This window comes from Mesoplodon bidens (assembly GCF_964165515.1).
Source record: "Mesoplodon bidens genome assembly, chromosome: 2".
NCBI lineage: Eukaryota > Metazoa > Chordata > Mammalia > Artiodactyla > Ziphiidae > Mesoplodon > Mesoplodon bidens.
In genome coordinates, this window is record NC_138177.1 from 166,750,461 (window position 1) to 166,766,799 (window position 16,339).

The 16,339-nt window shown below is 46.6% G+C and overlaps 1 protein-coding gene across 1 annotated transcript; it reads right to left on the reverse strand.

The window, feature by feature from the left end:
• Positions 1-10,171: 10,171 nt before the first annotated feature.
• Positions 10,172-11,031, reverse strand: LOC308611990 (V-type proton ATPase subunit e 1-like). Its single transcript, XM_081224188.1, has one exon. The coding sequence runs from the start codon at positions 10,972-10,974 to the stop codon at positions 10,729-10,731; it is 246 nt and encodes an 81-aa protein (XP_081080314.1). The 5' UTR covers positions 10,975-11,031; the 3' UTR covers positions 10,172-10,728.
• Positions 11,032-16,339: the final 5,308 nt, after the last annotated feature.

Consider the following 16,339-nt stretch of genomic DNA (forward strand, 5'->3'; position numbering starts at 1 on the left):
TTTACCTTTCTGTATCTTTTGTGGGAGAGTCAAACTTCCAGCGGGTCAGACTGGGCTGCCCCTGGGTTACTAGCCACCTGCCTCTCTCTGTCGTTGCCTCTTTGCACTTTCTGACTCTCTCCTGTCTCCCTTTCCTCCTTATGGCTAAGGTGTTTTGAGCACTTACTATTTGCCGCACACCATATAAGTGTTTTACATATTCTGTCTTAATGAATCCTTAAAACTTTCCTGTGAATTAAATATTATTCTTATTCCAGGAGAGGAAACTGAGGTTCAGAGAGGTTACAGTACTGACCCCACAGCTTGTCAGTGGCCAAGCCAGCAGGGGGCGCTCTCAACATTATTCCCCAGATGTTGGTCGGGATAGAGCAGGCTCATGTGGTGCCTGCCTGTGCTCACCTCCTCCCTCCTTTTTCCCCAGATGGGCTCTCACTTCCACCCCAGAGGCACTCTGCCTGGCAGGATCACTTGGGCAGTGAGGGAGGAGGGTTTGGATGTCGGTGGAAAGTTGGTCACTTGTTGGTTTCAGTTTCTGACTTATATCTCAGGTATCACGTTCCCTACCCCCAATCTCTTCCCTCTCCTTTCTCTTTAGATGTCCAAGAGCTGGAAGTTTCCCTAAGGGAACACCCCAAACAAGCCTCTCCACTCATTCATTTATTCACTGGATAAATACTGAATCCTCCTACATGTCTGGCACAGTTTTAGACCCTGGGGATACGGCTGTGCACAAGGCAGACATGGTCCCTGCCCTCATGAGCTTACATCCTGGTGGAGGAGAAAGACAGTAGAAAAGCTTATGAGGAGTGCATGGAGAACATGAAAGGGGTGATGTGGTGCAATAATAGGCAGTGACCATGGCAGGGAGTGAGGGGTCTCCACAGATAGCTGGGCAGGGGGCAGTGTGTTCCCGCCAGAGGAAAGAGCTAGCGCAAAGACCCAAAGGCAGGAGCCAGCGGGTGTGAGGAAGGGACACATACAAGGCCTGCTTAGCTGGATGAGGTGAGCAAGGAGGTCTGGGGCAAGGGAGGCTGTCAGGGCCCAGCCATGCAGGCCTGTGGGCCGGGCGGGGTTGCATTATATTCTGTGTGATATGAAGCCTCTAGGGGCTCTAGGGAGTGATGTGATGGGGTTACGTTTGTAAAGGATCCTTCGGCCACTGTGAGGAGGATGGATGTAAAGTGAGCAGGAGTGCAGGAGGGAGAGATGAGGGTAGTTTGGACCAAGGTGGGGTCAACAGGATGGAGAGACAGGGTTGGATTCAGGATCTATGTCACAGTGCAGCCAACAGGATGCTGATGGGCTGGATGTGGGCTGTGGGGTGAGGGCTGACCCCTGGGTTCTTCACATGGGCAACTGAGTGGAGGGGTCATCTACTCCTATGACGAAGTCTGTGGATGGAACAGACGTGGCGGCTGCAGGCTGGGGAGAAGCAATGACTCCATTTAGCCATCATGGCAGACGTTGCTGGCTGCCCTCCCCATATCAACTCTCTCCTTCCTTGTAACAGAAGCCTGACAGGCTTTTCTTTAAGTATTGAGCTTTTGCCCTTTTCCCATCCTCCTCCTTCCTTCCTGGAATGGAGCCATGTTACTAGAGGTACAGCATCCACCTTGTGACCATGAAGATAAAAGCCACATGATAAGCTGGCTGGAGCAGGAAGGTAGATGGAGCCTGAGTCCTTGGTTATACCAATGAGCTGACATACCAGTCTTGGACCGCCTGCCCCCAAGTTCTTGTTACGGGGAGCAAGTTTTTCCTTTTACTTCTTTAAGCCACCATTTTGTGGCTTTTCATTGTATGCTGCTGAATGCAATTATAGCTAATGGAATCATGCTGAGTTTGAGATTTGGGGAGGGGGAGCCAGAATTCAGTCATTCATTCGAGAAATGTTTATTGAGGACCTATTATGTACCAGACACCCTTCTAGGTGCTGAGAATTCAGCAGTGAATAAAACAGGCAAAAATACGTGCCCTCAAGGAGTTTACACTCTGGTGTAATCTGGAAGCCAGACCTGAGTTCTGGGCTGTACATTCTCATTTGATCCAAAGGTAGTAAGGTTTGAAGTACAGACAGGTGACGGGGCTAGAGTGTGGCACATCTGTTCTCACAGCCTTCCTCACCCACCCACTATGTTCGTAAATCAAAATGGTCAACATATTTCTCTAGTGTTTTCTATGAGCCGAACACGGGGCTGCATTCTCTATGAGGCAGATGTTTTATTATCATCCCCATCTCGCAGGAGTTTCAAGAAATCAGCCCCCTGGGACTTCCCTGGTGGTGCAGTGGTTAAGAATCCACCTGCCAACGCAGGGCACATGGGTTCTATCCCTGGCCCGGGAAGATCCCACATGCCGCGGAGCATCTAAGCCCGTGCGCCACAACTACTGAAGCCCGAGAGCAAGAGAGAAGCCCGTGCAACGAGAAGCCACCACAGTGAGAAGCCCATGTACCGAAACGAAGAGTAGCCCCCGCTCGCGGCAACTCAAGAAAGCCTGCGTGCAGCAACGAAGACCCAACGCAGCCAAAAATAAATTAAAAAAAAAGAAATCAACCCCAGTCACACAGCTAATAAGCGGCTGTGCTGGGATTTGAACCCAGGACTTTCTGACTTCAGAAACTCCGCTGCACTCACTGCCCCCCTGGGCAAACTTGTGACCCATTTTCCCTACACCCCTTTTGGTCATTGTTTGACAAACCATTTCCTGATTTCCCCTTTCTCCTTGCTTTGGGCGGGGACTGTGTCTCTTGGTCGTCTGTCTAGTCCAGGCACCCTTCATTCATTCGTCCCATTTTTCAAGAGGATTTCTTTGCAGTGAGTGCTAGGAATGCAAGACAAGTCACAGAACAACACACACAGCCCAGGAGGAGGACAGGCAATTAATAGGAGTCAGTGTACTGGGTGTTGGTATCAGAAGAGTCAACAAAAGCACAGAGAAGGGCAACCAAGTCAGATCGAGATAGTGGCAACCAATCAGGGAGGACTTCTTGGAGGAGTTCACACCTGAGCTGAGTCCCAGAGGAGAAGCAGGAGTTGAGCAGGTGAAAAAAAACAGCGGTGGGTGTTTCAGACAAAGGGAGCATCACGTGGAGGGCTGAGAGAGGTGAGGTGGCAACACGTGGGGGTGACAGAGGTGACTGGACTGTGGATGGAGGGGCAGTAGGGAGGCACGAGGCTGGGAGGCCACGCAAGGCGTTGTCAGCTAGGACAAGGAGTTTGGACTTGATTTGGTAGCCACTGGGGAGCCACTGATGGGTGGTGAGCAGGGTGGGTCCAGGTCAGATTGTCTGGACAACCCATAAACACTTGTTGCTGGAATGAACCCATGGAAGAAGGAATGATAACTATGGGGCTCCGTGCAGGGAGGGGCCGGTTGAATGAGCTGGCAGTGGAAGGACAAGCCAGGCAGCCACCTGGATGCTGGACACCACTTCTCTCACCTCCTCCTCCATGACTCCCATGACTGGACCAGCACCATCACTCTCTGGGATCTTTACGGGAGCCTCCACACTAGCCCCCCCAAATGCTGCCCCGGCCCCTCTACAGTGTGTTCTCGAAGGCAGCCCCATGACGCTCTGGAGTCAAGTTCTCTACCCCAGCGCTCTGCCCAAGGCCTTTGCTACCTCGGCTACATCAACATGGAAGCAGAAACTGCCACGCTCATCCAGCCCTTCACCCTCAACGACTCTGGCATGTGCAAAGCTGGCTTTAGTGGGAATGACGCCCCCAGAGTGTCATGGGAAACATAGGGCAGGACAGATATGTGAGTGATGAACTCAGAGCAAGAACGGCATCCTGACCCTGAAGGGCCCCCTCCACCTTGACCTGGGCTGACAAGGAGGAAGACCCGGCATCATGCCCTGTCCCACGGCTTCATGTTGCCCCGAGGAATCCCCTGTTCCCTTCACCAAAGCTTCACCAAACTCTAAGACCAAGAGAGAGGATGACCCAGGTGGGGTGTGAGACGTCCGGTCCCCCCTGCCCCACATGTGCTGCTGCCCAGGTGGTGCCCTCCCGGGAGCCTCTGTTCATGCCACCAGGATGGTTGTGGACTCAGGAGCAGCGTCACCCACACGGTGCCCAATAGTGAGGGCTAGCCCTGCCCCCCACCAGCATCTGGGCTTGGCCAACAGTGATTTGAGAGACGACCTCATAGAGATCCTGACAGAAAGAGGTTATGGCTTCACTACCACAGCTGGGAGGGAAATGGTGCTTGACGTTGGGGGGGACACAGTGCTACGTCACCCTGGACCTGGAGCAGGAGACGGCCCTGCTGTGTCCTCCTCCTCCTTCCCCTAGAAGGGCCATGAGCTTCTGATGGTCTGGAGGTCGCGCCTGGCAAAGAGAGGTCCTGATGCCTGGCAGGAAACTCTCTGATCCCATCACCTTCTTCTCTTCCCCTGCTGTCCTCAGCAGGCCAGCCAAGGCCCTGCTTCAGGGCTTTTGTACAGCAGTCCCGCCTTATCCGTGGGGGATATGCTTCAAAACCCCGGGTGGATGCCTGAAGCTGCAGATAGTACTGAGCCCTATCTACATATGTGATGTTTTTTCCTTTATCCTATGTATACATACATACCTATGATAAAGTTTAATTTATAAGTTAGGCACAGTAAGAGATTAACAACTAGAATAATAAAATAGAACAATTATAACAATATACTGTAATAAGTTATGTGAATGTGGTCTCTCTGTGGCTCTCTCTCAAAATTTCTTATTGTACAAATTTAATGCCTTTTCCATCTTAACTAAGCATTCACTGTGCACAGTGGCCGTAACTTTTGTAATCTGAAGCGTGACGGCAAAACTAGCTCGAATTTCTTTACCTTCTTCACAATTTCATGGACAGACGATTCAGTCAACCTCAGCATAGAATTGTTTTTCTTTCCTTGTTAAGTCCACAACTCTCACCCTTTCACTTAAAGAAAAACTTTACTCTTCTCTTTGGCATATCCGAATTGCCAACATCACTGCTCTTGTGCTTTGGGGCCGTTACTTAGTAAAATAACGGTTGCTTGAACACAAACCCTGCGACTCCTGACAGGCGTTCTGATAACCCAGCTGGTTACTGAGTGAGTAGCGGGTGGGATGCACTGGACAAAGGGTTGATTCTCGGCCTAGGCAGGACAGAGCTGGACCACACGAGATTTCATCACGTGACTCAGAATTGTTTACTTTTGTAAATTTCCAATTAATATTTTCTGGCTGTGGTTGTGGTGGGTAACTGAAACTGAGGTAAGGGAAACCGCAGATAACTGGGAACTATAGTACTTGCTGTTCCTCTGATAATCACACAAATGTCGCCTTATCCACAGCAAGGCCTTCTTTGGTCACCTCCCGACCCTGCCCCCAGCATCACAGGCTTTTCCTTACCCTGCCTCATTGTAGTCACAGTATCTATGTATATTCTCTTTCCCCCATGAGGAGACAGGTGTCTGTCCAGTCCTGAGTCTGTCCTGTCCTGAGTTCCTGGCACCTGTAATAGGGCCCAGCACACAGTAGGTGAGGTGCTCCATAACTACTTGTTGAAGGAAGATGCCTGGGCCACTGACAAAGCCTGTGTGGCCTATAACCAGGTGTTTGTCCCCCATCACCGCTGCTGTGACCTCTCTGTGTCTCCAGCTCCAAGGCACTGTGTCTCCCACCAGCTGTCAGAGGGATAGTGGAAACTTCCATTAGAAATTGGAACAATAGCCACGTTCCCTGAGCTTGGCTAGAGGGGCTGAGAGGAAATTTCCACGAACCATGTCTGGCAGCCTGACGGAGTGGCCCAGGAGCTCAGGGAGGGGCCAGGGGAGGACCAATCTCATGAACCTCTAAACCTGCCTCAGCCCAGACTGGTGTGCAGCATCCTTTACAGATCTGCAGATCTGGAACTCCATCTGGGCTTATCTCACACTAGGCCCAGCCTGCTGGGGCCTTGGGTGTCCTCCAACCCTGGAGCCAGAGGGACCTTTAGCCATCATCAAGTTCAATCCCCTCCTTTTCAAGATGGAGAAACTGAGGCCCAGAGAAGGGAAGCAATTTGTCCCAGGTCACACAGAAAGTTAGTGACAGACAATGGACTCAAACTCACCGCTCTGCCTGGGTTTTTGCTTCTTTTCTCTTCCATTCTTTCCCTCCCTCCCTCCTGCCCTTCCCTCCCAAGGTCCTCCAGCTAATCTTTCCCAAAGGCCACTTCCGGCCAGCCCAGTGCCCTGGGCCCTGCTCCACCCTGGAACCTCAGGCCTTGAGGTTATGTCATTGCCACTTCCTCCTATGAGACCTCCAGTGCTCCCTGCCCCTCCACTCTACACCCTGTCCCTGCCACCAACTTTGCAGCACATTTAAAAATCCTGATGCCCTGGTTGCTCCCCATATCAATTAGATTAGAACGTCTGGGGGTGGGGTCCAGTCTTCAGTATTTTTTTAAAGATCCCTGGGTGATTCCATTGCAGCAAAGTTTGGAAGCCACGGTTTTGGCCTTGATTAATATCACCTCCACCTCCTGTCCCTTGGCCCCTAGGTTGAAGATTAGTTGGTGATACAGTATATATATATATATTTTTTTTCTTCCAGATCTACTTTCTGTTGCACGGGCCTGGGCCTCAAGCCCGACCTCAGCTGAGCAAACCTCTCTCCCGCCTGCTCCTGCCCTTTGCCCAACTCTGGGCTTCCAGTCTGACTAGACTGTGTGGTCTGACCTGCCTCACCAGCACCAGGTGATCATTAAATATTTGCTATTAGTGATAGCAATGACCTCAGTCCGGCCAAGAGGATCTTTGACATGGAAGAAAGAAAATGGCTTTGGTGTCAGGCAAACCTGAATTCTAATTCTAGCTGGTTCTATTTGCTGTTTCTGGGTCTTAGTTTACTCAGCTATGAAGGGAGGTTGAGCGAGGGGTGAAAATGCCTACCTTATAGTTTGCTGTAAAGCTCAAATATACTACCTAATGTCGTGGTCCAAGCACGGGTTGGAAAAGAATTTCCAGACACAAGGCAGAATGTAAGGAAGATAGAGTTTATTAAAGTGAAAGCCGACTTCCTGGTAGCCAGGGAAAGTCGATAATGAGCATGGGTTGCTTACCTGTTTTTATAGCCAGGGAACCTGTTAAGTCATCTGCTGACTGGGCAGAGTATGTATACTTTCAGTGTGCTGAGCGGGAGAAAAACAGGGCAAATGTCTTTCCTTATATGGATGGGAAAGGGACAGGGCATGCTGCTTGGGAGGGCTCTGGGACATTGCAATGGTCACATTGTGACCAAGTGATAGGAGTCCTGTAGGTCTATGTCCCGGCAATATTGGCCCTTTGAGTTTACCTTGTTTTTTGTCCTTGGAGCACACCACACCTAATACATGTAGAGGGCCCAGCAGCTCCCCATCCAGGTCCTGTGGGAACAGGCTGCTCTTGCCCAGATGGTGGGCAACTGTAACTGTTTCTGTGGGTGGGAGAAGTGGAGCCTTAGGAAGGAAGGTGGCTGTGATCCTGCCCAAGGGGGCTTCCTCCCAGGGCAAGGTACCTGCAGTGGAGAGGTGCATGGGGAAGGCAGAAGTGGAGGGGTGGGGGTCATAAGGGGTCAGCTGGAGAGTGCCACCACCCTGCCTGGGATGCAGCATGAAGTCCTCGGTGGGGCTTTCTCTTGGGAACCCACAAAAGCATCCCATGAGGACAGAATCTGCATGTGGGTACCTGCCATGACCAGAAGCACCAAAGTCCAACATCAACCATTCCAGACAAAGAATAACTCTCCTACTTCTATCTCTTCCTCCGAGGTGTCAGAGAGGGGAAGCTTTAGACCGAATAGAACCTGAAATTTTAATGGAAAACAGGACTGGACTTTTTGTAACCCAGAAAATGAGACTGTGCTTGTACACCCAAGAGGGATAGGGTACAGGAGCATCTTGAGCAGGAACAAGGGTCTTCAGAGAAATTAAAGGGGCGCTGGCAGGAGTGAACCACGGGACTGCCGGTGCCAGGCCGAGTCCAGCTTGATCAGCGACCGGCTGCCCTTGTGTTTGTATTATGAAGCCAGTCTGTGCTGGGCACTGATGGAGCTGTTGCAAATTCCTGTGCTGCCTTGGCAAGGCCTTTTATTTCTCTGAGCCTCAGTTTCTCTAGCTGCGAAATGCCTCTGTTTTTATTTATTTATTTATTTATTTATTTTTTTGCAGTACGCGGGCCTCTCACTGTTGTGGCCTCTACCGTTGCGGAGCACAGGCTCCAGACGCGCAGGCTCAGCGGCCATGGCTCACGGGCCCAGCTGCTCCGCGGCATGTGGGATCCTCCCGGACCAGGGCACGAACCCGCGTCCCCTGCATCGGCAGGCAGATTCTCAACCACTGCGCCACCAGGGAAGCCCCGATGCCTCTGTTTTTAAATGGCCCTGCCAGACTTTGCCAGTCCGTAAAAACACCTGAGGTCTCGCAGTTTTAAGCAGGAAAATTAAGTGTGTCCTAAGCCCAAAGTCTGAAACAAACTCAGGTGAGCCTCAGGAAGCCAGGCAGCAAGCTGAAAAGTGATCTCCTCTGATAGTGAGGAAATAAAACAGTTTTTTAATTTGTTGTTTAGAGATTAATTACAATGTTATTTTAAACAGTTTTATTGAGACAAAATTTACATACCATAAAATTTACCTCTGTGAAGGGTATAATTCAATGACTTTTAGTGAGTTTATAGAGAGGTACAACCATCACCACAATCTAATTTTAGGACATTCGATCATCCTAAAGAGATCTCTCATGCCTATTCCCACCCCCAGCCCTGGAAACCACTAATCTGTTTTCTGTCTTACAGATTTGCCTTTTCTGGACATTTCATATAAATGAAATTGTGCAGTATGTGTTTTTTGCATCTGGCTTCTTTCACTGAGTGCAGTGTTTCTGAGGTTCATCCATGTTGTACCGTGTATCAGTACTTCATTCTTTTTTATGGCCAAGCAGTATTCAATTGTATGGATATACTACATTTTATTTATCTTTTCATCATCGATAGATGTTTGCGTTGTTTCCACTTTTGGAAAATGCTTCCTTGAACATTTTTGTATAAGTTTTTTTTTCTTCTTCTTCTTTTGGCCATGCCATGCAGCTTGCAGGATCTTAGTTCCCCAACCAGGGATTGAACCCGCTCTCTCAGCAGTGAAGGTGTCAAGTCCTAACCACTGGACTGCCAGGGAATTCCCATTTGTCTTTGGAAATTCCCATTTCCACATAAGTCTTTGTGTAGACATATGTTTTCAGTTGTCTTGGATAGACTCCTAGGAATGAAATTGTTGGGTCATATGATAGATAACGCTATGTGTAACTCTTTGAGGAACTGCACATTGTTTTCCAAAGTGGCTGTATCATTTTTATATTCCCATCAGCAGTGTATGAACAGTGTTCCAATTTCTTCACATCCTGACACTTGTTGTTTCCTTTCTTTTAAATTATAGCCATTCCAGTAGGCGTAGGTAACTCCTTGTGGTTTGGATTTGCATTCCTACAGTGACTAAAGATCCTAAGCATCTTCTCATGTGCTTATTCGCCATTCATAAATCCTCTATGGTGAAATATCTATTCAAATACTTTGCCCATTTAAAAGTTGAATTATTTATCTTTTTTATTTAGTTGTAAGAGTTCTTTGTATATCCTAGATACAAGTTCATTAGCAGATATGTGATGTTTAGGAATATTTTTCTCCCAGTCTGACTTACCTTTTTTTTTAGTTAATTTATCATAAATGTAAAGGTTTATTTCTGGACTCTAAATGTTATTCCATTGATCTCTATATCTATTCTTATGCCAGTGCTACAGTGTTTTGTTTATGTGGTTTGATAGTATAGTTTCAAATCTATTCTTATGCCAGTACCACAGTGTTTTGGTTAAGTGGTTTGATAGTATTATTTTGGAATCATGAAGTATAAATCCTCCACTTTATTCTTCTTTTTCAGAATTGTTTTGCTTATTTTGTGTCCAATGCATTTTCATCTTTTAGGATCAGCTTTGGAGGCTGGATCAGGACCAGTTTGCCAATTTCTGCAAAAAAAAATGTCTGCTGTGAGTTTGATAGGGATTGAAGTGAATATATAGATCAATCTGGGGAGAACTGCTGTCTTAACAATACTGAATCTTCCATTACATGAACATAGTTTGTCTCTCCATATATTTATATATTTTAAAATTTCTTTCAGAAATATTTTGTAGATTTCATTGTACAAGTCTCTTTTTTTTTTTTTTTTTTTTTTAGAGAGCAGAAAAATAATTTATTCCAAAGGAGGGCAGAAATAAGAAACTCATCCTGAAAATATACTTTGGTATAATTCTGGTGGGACAGATTTTCCCTCTGAACATGTTCTCCTACTGACTGCCCCACTGGAGTCTTACTGTCATGTAATAGTTTTTAAACACTTCGCTGATTCTCATGTTGTGAGCAGGCAGGAGCCATCTTCAAATCCACAGTTTCCCAGGAGAGAGTAATGTTATTTCTCAGAAGAACAGCACTTTCTATCTCCGAACAGTACATAAACATTTTATAGAGGCAGAACAGTTTAGATTCAATAGGCACATCGTTCATCAAAGTGTAAAAAAGGTGACAGGAAAAAATACTGCATTGTAGAATAAGATATTCAAATGTGGTGGGAACGTTTAAGGCAGCTGACAGCCAAAGTGGGCAAGTCAAGGAAGGTGGTCTGGGTATGGAGGTGATTTTGCAACTAGAGGAGTTCTCTTCGTGACCTCAGTGACTGAGCACTGGCGAGCAGGTCTTCTTACTCAAGGCCAATGATGCTTGAGGTACCAGATGGTTTCATTTTTCAACTGCGGTCCAAAGAGAGGGTTGAGTTGGGCCAGAATTGCAATCAGCCGAAAGAGATAGCAGCAAACGGAACAGGTCACCAACATGGTGATGATAACTCCCCGGTTGGGACCCTTAGGGATGAACCAGGGCACCAGGAAGCCGACGAAGCCCCAGAGCACTCTCATCACGATGAGAGGCACGGTGAGACCGGTATACGCCATGGTTGCTGCGGGAGGTGCCAGCCCCTGCCCCGCCGCCTCGCTGTGGTCCCACCCGGAAGTGTCCCATTGTACAAGTCTTGCACTATTTTTATTCCTCAGTGTTTACTTCCTTTTGATGTGATTATGTGCAATGTTATTTTATTTTATTTATATTTATTTATATATTATATTGAGGTATAATTGACATCTAACATTATATTAGTTTCAGGCATACAACATAATGATTCAATATTTGCATATATTTCAAACTGATTACCATAAGTCTACTCAACATCTTTCACCATACGTACATAGGTACAAAATTTTTTTCTTATGATGAGAACTTTTTAAGATTTATTCTCTTGGCAACTTTCAAATAGGCAATACGTTATTATTAACTATAGTCACCATGCTATACATTACATCCCCCTGACTTATTTATTTTATACCTGAACATTTGTACCTTTTGACCTGCTTCACCCATTTCATCCATCCCCTACCCCCCACCTCTGGCAACCACCAATCTGTCCTCTGTATCAATGAGCTCGGTTTTTTTGGTTGCTGTTGTTGTCTTAGATTACACATAAGTGAGGTCATACAGTATGTGTCTTTCTCTGTCTGACTTATTTTACTTAGCATAACACCCTCGAGGTCCATCCATGTTGTCGCAAATGGCAAGATTTCATTCTTTTTTATGGCTAAATAATATTCCATTGTATATGTGTGTGTGTGTGTGTGTGTGTGTGTGTGTATGCCACATTTTCTTTATCTATTCATCCACTGATAAATACTTAGGTTGTTTCCATGTGCAATGTTATTTTAATGCTGAAAGAAAAAGGGAAAACAAGGAAAATAAAAATATCCTGAGTAGGCTTTTGATAAATGATTGAGCAAATGATTGTCTGTTCTACTGATGGGATATTCAGGGATTATTAAAAGTGGTTGTTATGTGTTTCCCCCAGAAGGATCATTCTGACCATGGAGAATGTAGAGGGTAGGGACAACAATGAATTCACCTCCCTTTTCCTGGGACTGAGCAGACAGCCAGACTCAGACTAGACACTCTGTGTGGTAGCCACTCATGCCGGCCACCAAATATTTGTTTCTTCTCCTGTTGCACTTCCCCACTCCTTGAAGTTAATTGTGGCCCTGTGACTTGCTTTAACCAATGAAATGGGAAAGGATGTGCTATATGTCACTCCTGAGCAGAAACTTTAAGAGCCAGTGTGCAACTTACCATTCTTTAACCTCTGCAGAGGTGGCCGAATGCACCTCAAGGCTGCTCCATCAGCCTGGCCCTGGAATGAGGATAAGGAGTAGAGACACTGCCAATGGACATGTAGAGTAAACAAGAAATACAACCTGCTTTACGCTGCTGAGATATTGTTGTTGTTACTGTGGCATAACCTAGCTCATCCTGACTAGTATATGGATAAATGTTTGTTGAAAAAGATGAATGAAACTAAAGGGCAGAACATTAAATTCTGTCTTCTCTAGAACTGTGAAAAACAATGTCTGAAAATGGGCTGTAAACTTAGGGAAATTAAAGTCAGCTAGAGTGTTAGAGGAGGGGATTTGGGGTGAACTGTTTCTCTTTTAAATGTGTTTTTTGGATTCCTGGACCTGATTCCAATGTCTGAGCTGGGGGCGGGGGGAACTTCCCACACAATTCTCAGACCCAGCAGGGCTTCTGAGAATTCAACTCAATTTTGACACTTTCTACCCAGAGACAATGTGAGATTCCGAAGGTTTAAGAGCTCAGTCCCACAAGACTAACCCCTTCCCCCACTTCAGATGCCAGTTGCAAACTCAGGTTATCACCTGTGCTTCTGACCCCCTCCTTGGATCTGATTAATTTGCTAGGGTGGATCACAGAACTCAGGGAAATACTTACTGACATTTACCAGTTTATTAAAGGATATGATAAAGGATACAGATGAACAGCTAGACGAAGAGATACACAGAGTGAAAACTGAAAATTCTAAGCTTCTAATCATTGTTTGGTTTTTCTGGCTACAAGCCCCCATCCAGGAGCCATCCAGGGGCCCACCCAGAGTCACCTTAACAGAACAAAAGGTGCTCCTAGGGCTCTTATCACTTAGGAATTTATGAGGGTTTTAGGGGCCCTGTGTCAGGAACAGGGTCAAAGACAAATATTACAACAAGAGATGCTATTAGTGTTCTTATAACATAGGAAATTACAAGGGTTTCAGGAGCTCGGTGCCAGAAACAGGGCCAAAGACCAAACATATATTTCTTAAAATAAATCACAACATCACAATGTTTTGTTTTGTTTTGTTTTGTTTTTGCGGTATGCCACCAGGTCTCCTATATTTCAGGCCTAGAACCTGATTCTTTAAACTTACCCCACCACTCACACCTCTGCACCTTTGCACATGCTGTTCCCTCTGCTTGGAAAGTTCTCTCCCCTCCTCATGGCTTGGTGAACTCCTCCTCATCCTCTAAGACTCACCCCAAGTGACAGTGAATCTCTGTAGGAAATCAGTCCCTCCTGCATTGCACTCCCAATGCACCAGGCATGGTTGAGATTGTGGTCTGGAGTCAGATTCCCTGGGTTTGAATTCTGGCTTCACTATGTGTATGAGTCAGGAATTGCTTCAATGATGCTGTGTAACAAACCATCTCAAAATTTGGGGGCTTACCACAGGCCTTTATTTTCCTCACCTATTGGCAAAGGGAGGGAGTAAAGAGTTGAAATTGAGTGATAGTTGGCATTTATCAAGCAGTCATTCTATGCCAGGCTCTGTGAGCATGTCACATGTATTATTTCATTTACTCCTTATACCAACCCTATATGATGGGTATTATTAACCTGTTTTAGAGTGGAGGAGATAGATGTCCAGAGAGGTTACATAACTTGCTGGTAAGTGGTAGAACTAAGATGTGAACCCAGGCAAAATACACTCATGTGTCTCACTGCTTTGCTGCCTCCAGTGAATGGAAGCACTTGTTTTGGGGAAAAGACAAGACTGTGTTCCAGACAGCTCAGGCACCCCCATTCATTCTTTCTCTTACTTTGAGTCTGCTGAAGCCCTTCCTGATGGTCTCCCAGCTCAGAGCCTGACTTCTGAGGCCTTTGGCTCCTTAGGCCTGCCCAGGAATCCAGTCTCCCTGTTCCTTCAAGGGCCGAGCCTGGCACCTGGGAGGGCAGATGGATGATGCACAGTTTACCAGATAGGTTCCCCTTTCCAGGGACTGGACTCAAAGTCTTATAGGGCTCTGGGATCCTGGAACAGTGGAGTCACTGGGCCTCAACCAGGTGGGCTGAGCTGTGGGAGGGCAGGGAAGGAAAGCGACCTTGGCTGTCCTGGGCCTGCTCTCACCCTCCCTGGGCTGGAAGGAGTTGGAGCGGAGCAGGGCAGGGAATGAAGTGTCCTAGCCCCATAGCTTCGTTCTTTGATACCAGTACTGTGTAGGAGATAAGAACTGGCCTTTGATTAAGGTCTAACACTAGACAGCTGGGTGGCCTTGGACAAGTAGGATCCTCCTGAGCCTGTTTCCTCATCCACAAACAGAGATAATGACAGAACCCTATTATGGCATACAGTGTATGTAATGGACTTTGCACATGGCAAGTGCTCCATGATGGATCACTGTTCTTACTTTTTTTATTTTTATCATTCAGCTCTCAAGTATCCACAACCAAGTTTCATGGTTAAGTGGCTTTTCTCCCCCAAGCACACCTCCAGGTTCATTTCCCAGAGCCTGGATACATCGGGAGCTTCATGACCGGGAATATGTCATTTCTCTTCACTCGGCTTCAGGTTTTCTATCCATAAAATGGGGACCAACACACTCAACATGCAGGAATGCATGAGGCCGAGTGAGATTTTTTTTTTTGCGATTTAAAAAATATATATTTATTTTATTTATTTGTGGGCTTCTCAGCTGTGGCATGCAGACTCCGTTGTGGCATGCATGAGGGATTTAGCTCCCTGACCAGGGATTGAACCCAGGCTCCCTGCATTGGGAGTGCAGAATCTGACCCATTGGACCACCAGGGAAGTCCCAAATGAGATAATTTAGCAGTGCTGTGTCCCCTTGCTGAGCCTCAGTTTCCCAATTTGTAAAGGGTTAATAGGGTTATCTGGATCAAAGGAGGTAGTCATGGCAACTGTTTAGCACATGGCTCTGCAAGAGCTTAATAAACTAGAGCTTTAAAAACAAGTCTAAGGGGCTTCCCTGGTGGCACAGTGGTTGAGAGTCCGCCTGCCGATGCAGGGGACACGGGTTCGTGCCCCAGTCTGGGAAGATCCCACATGCCGCGGAGCGGCTAGGCCCGTGAGCCATGGCCGCTGAGCCTGCGCGTCCGGAGCCTGTGCTCCGCAACAGGAGAGGCCACAACAGTGAGAGGCCCGCGTACCGCAAAAAAAAAAAAAAAAAAAAAAAAAAAAAAAAAAAACAAGTCTAGGACAGAGCATGTGTTTCAAAAACGGAAGCTGAATCCAAGACACCTTTCAAGTTTTTATTCACTATGATAGGATATATTTCATTACGTAGAATATAATCTCCATATTGTCCTTACTTGTTTTCATTTCCTAGAGCTTACCTGTTCTGAATGATTGGATTTTCTATGCCACTTTTCCTAAGTATAAGGGTAATGGGGATTTACGTAATTCTTGTATGTTTGTCTGAACATGTTGAAGTAAAGACCTGTTTCATCCTATTACATTATGATTATATACATTTTGTTATAATATAGTAAAGAAATGTATGTTCCTCTAGTACATTGCAGTTGACAAACAACCTTCATATCCACTGTTTTATTTACTTCTCCTAACACCTCTGTCAGGTTGGTATTATTATCTCCATCTTACAGGTAAAAAAAACTCAGGCCCAGACAGCAGAAGCAAGAAGAACTACAATTCTGGAACCTGTGGAAGGAAAACCACATTCACAGAAAGATAGACAAAATGGAAAGGCAGAGGACTTTGTACCAGATGAAGGAACAAGATAAAACCCCAGAAAAACAACTAAATGAAGTGGAGATAGGCAACATTCCAGAAAAAGAATTCAGAATAATGATAGTGAAGATGATCCAGGACCTCGGAAAAAGAATAGAGGCAAAGATCAAGAAGATGCAAGACGGCTTCCCTGGTGGCGGAGTGGTTGAGAATCTGCCTGCCAATGCAGGGGACATGGGTTCGAGCCCTGGTCTGGGAGGATCCCACATGCTGTGGAGCAACTGAGTCCGTAAGCCACAACTACTGAGCCTGTGCGTCTGGAGCCTGTGCTCCGCAAAAAGAGAGGCTGCGATAGTGAGAGACCCGCGCACCGCAATGAAGAGTGGCCCCCGCTTGCCGCAACTAGAGAAAGCCCTCGCACAGAAATGAAGACCCAAAACAGCAAAATAAATAAATAAATA

Excerpts from the sequence above, each read along its gene's own strand:
- LOC308611990 (XM_081224188.1), bottom strand. The coding sequence starts at position 10,974 with ATGGCGTATACCGGTCTCACCGTGCCTCTCATCGTGATGAGAGTGCTC.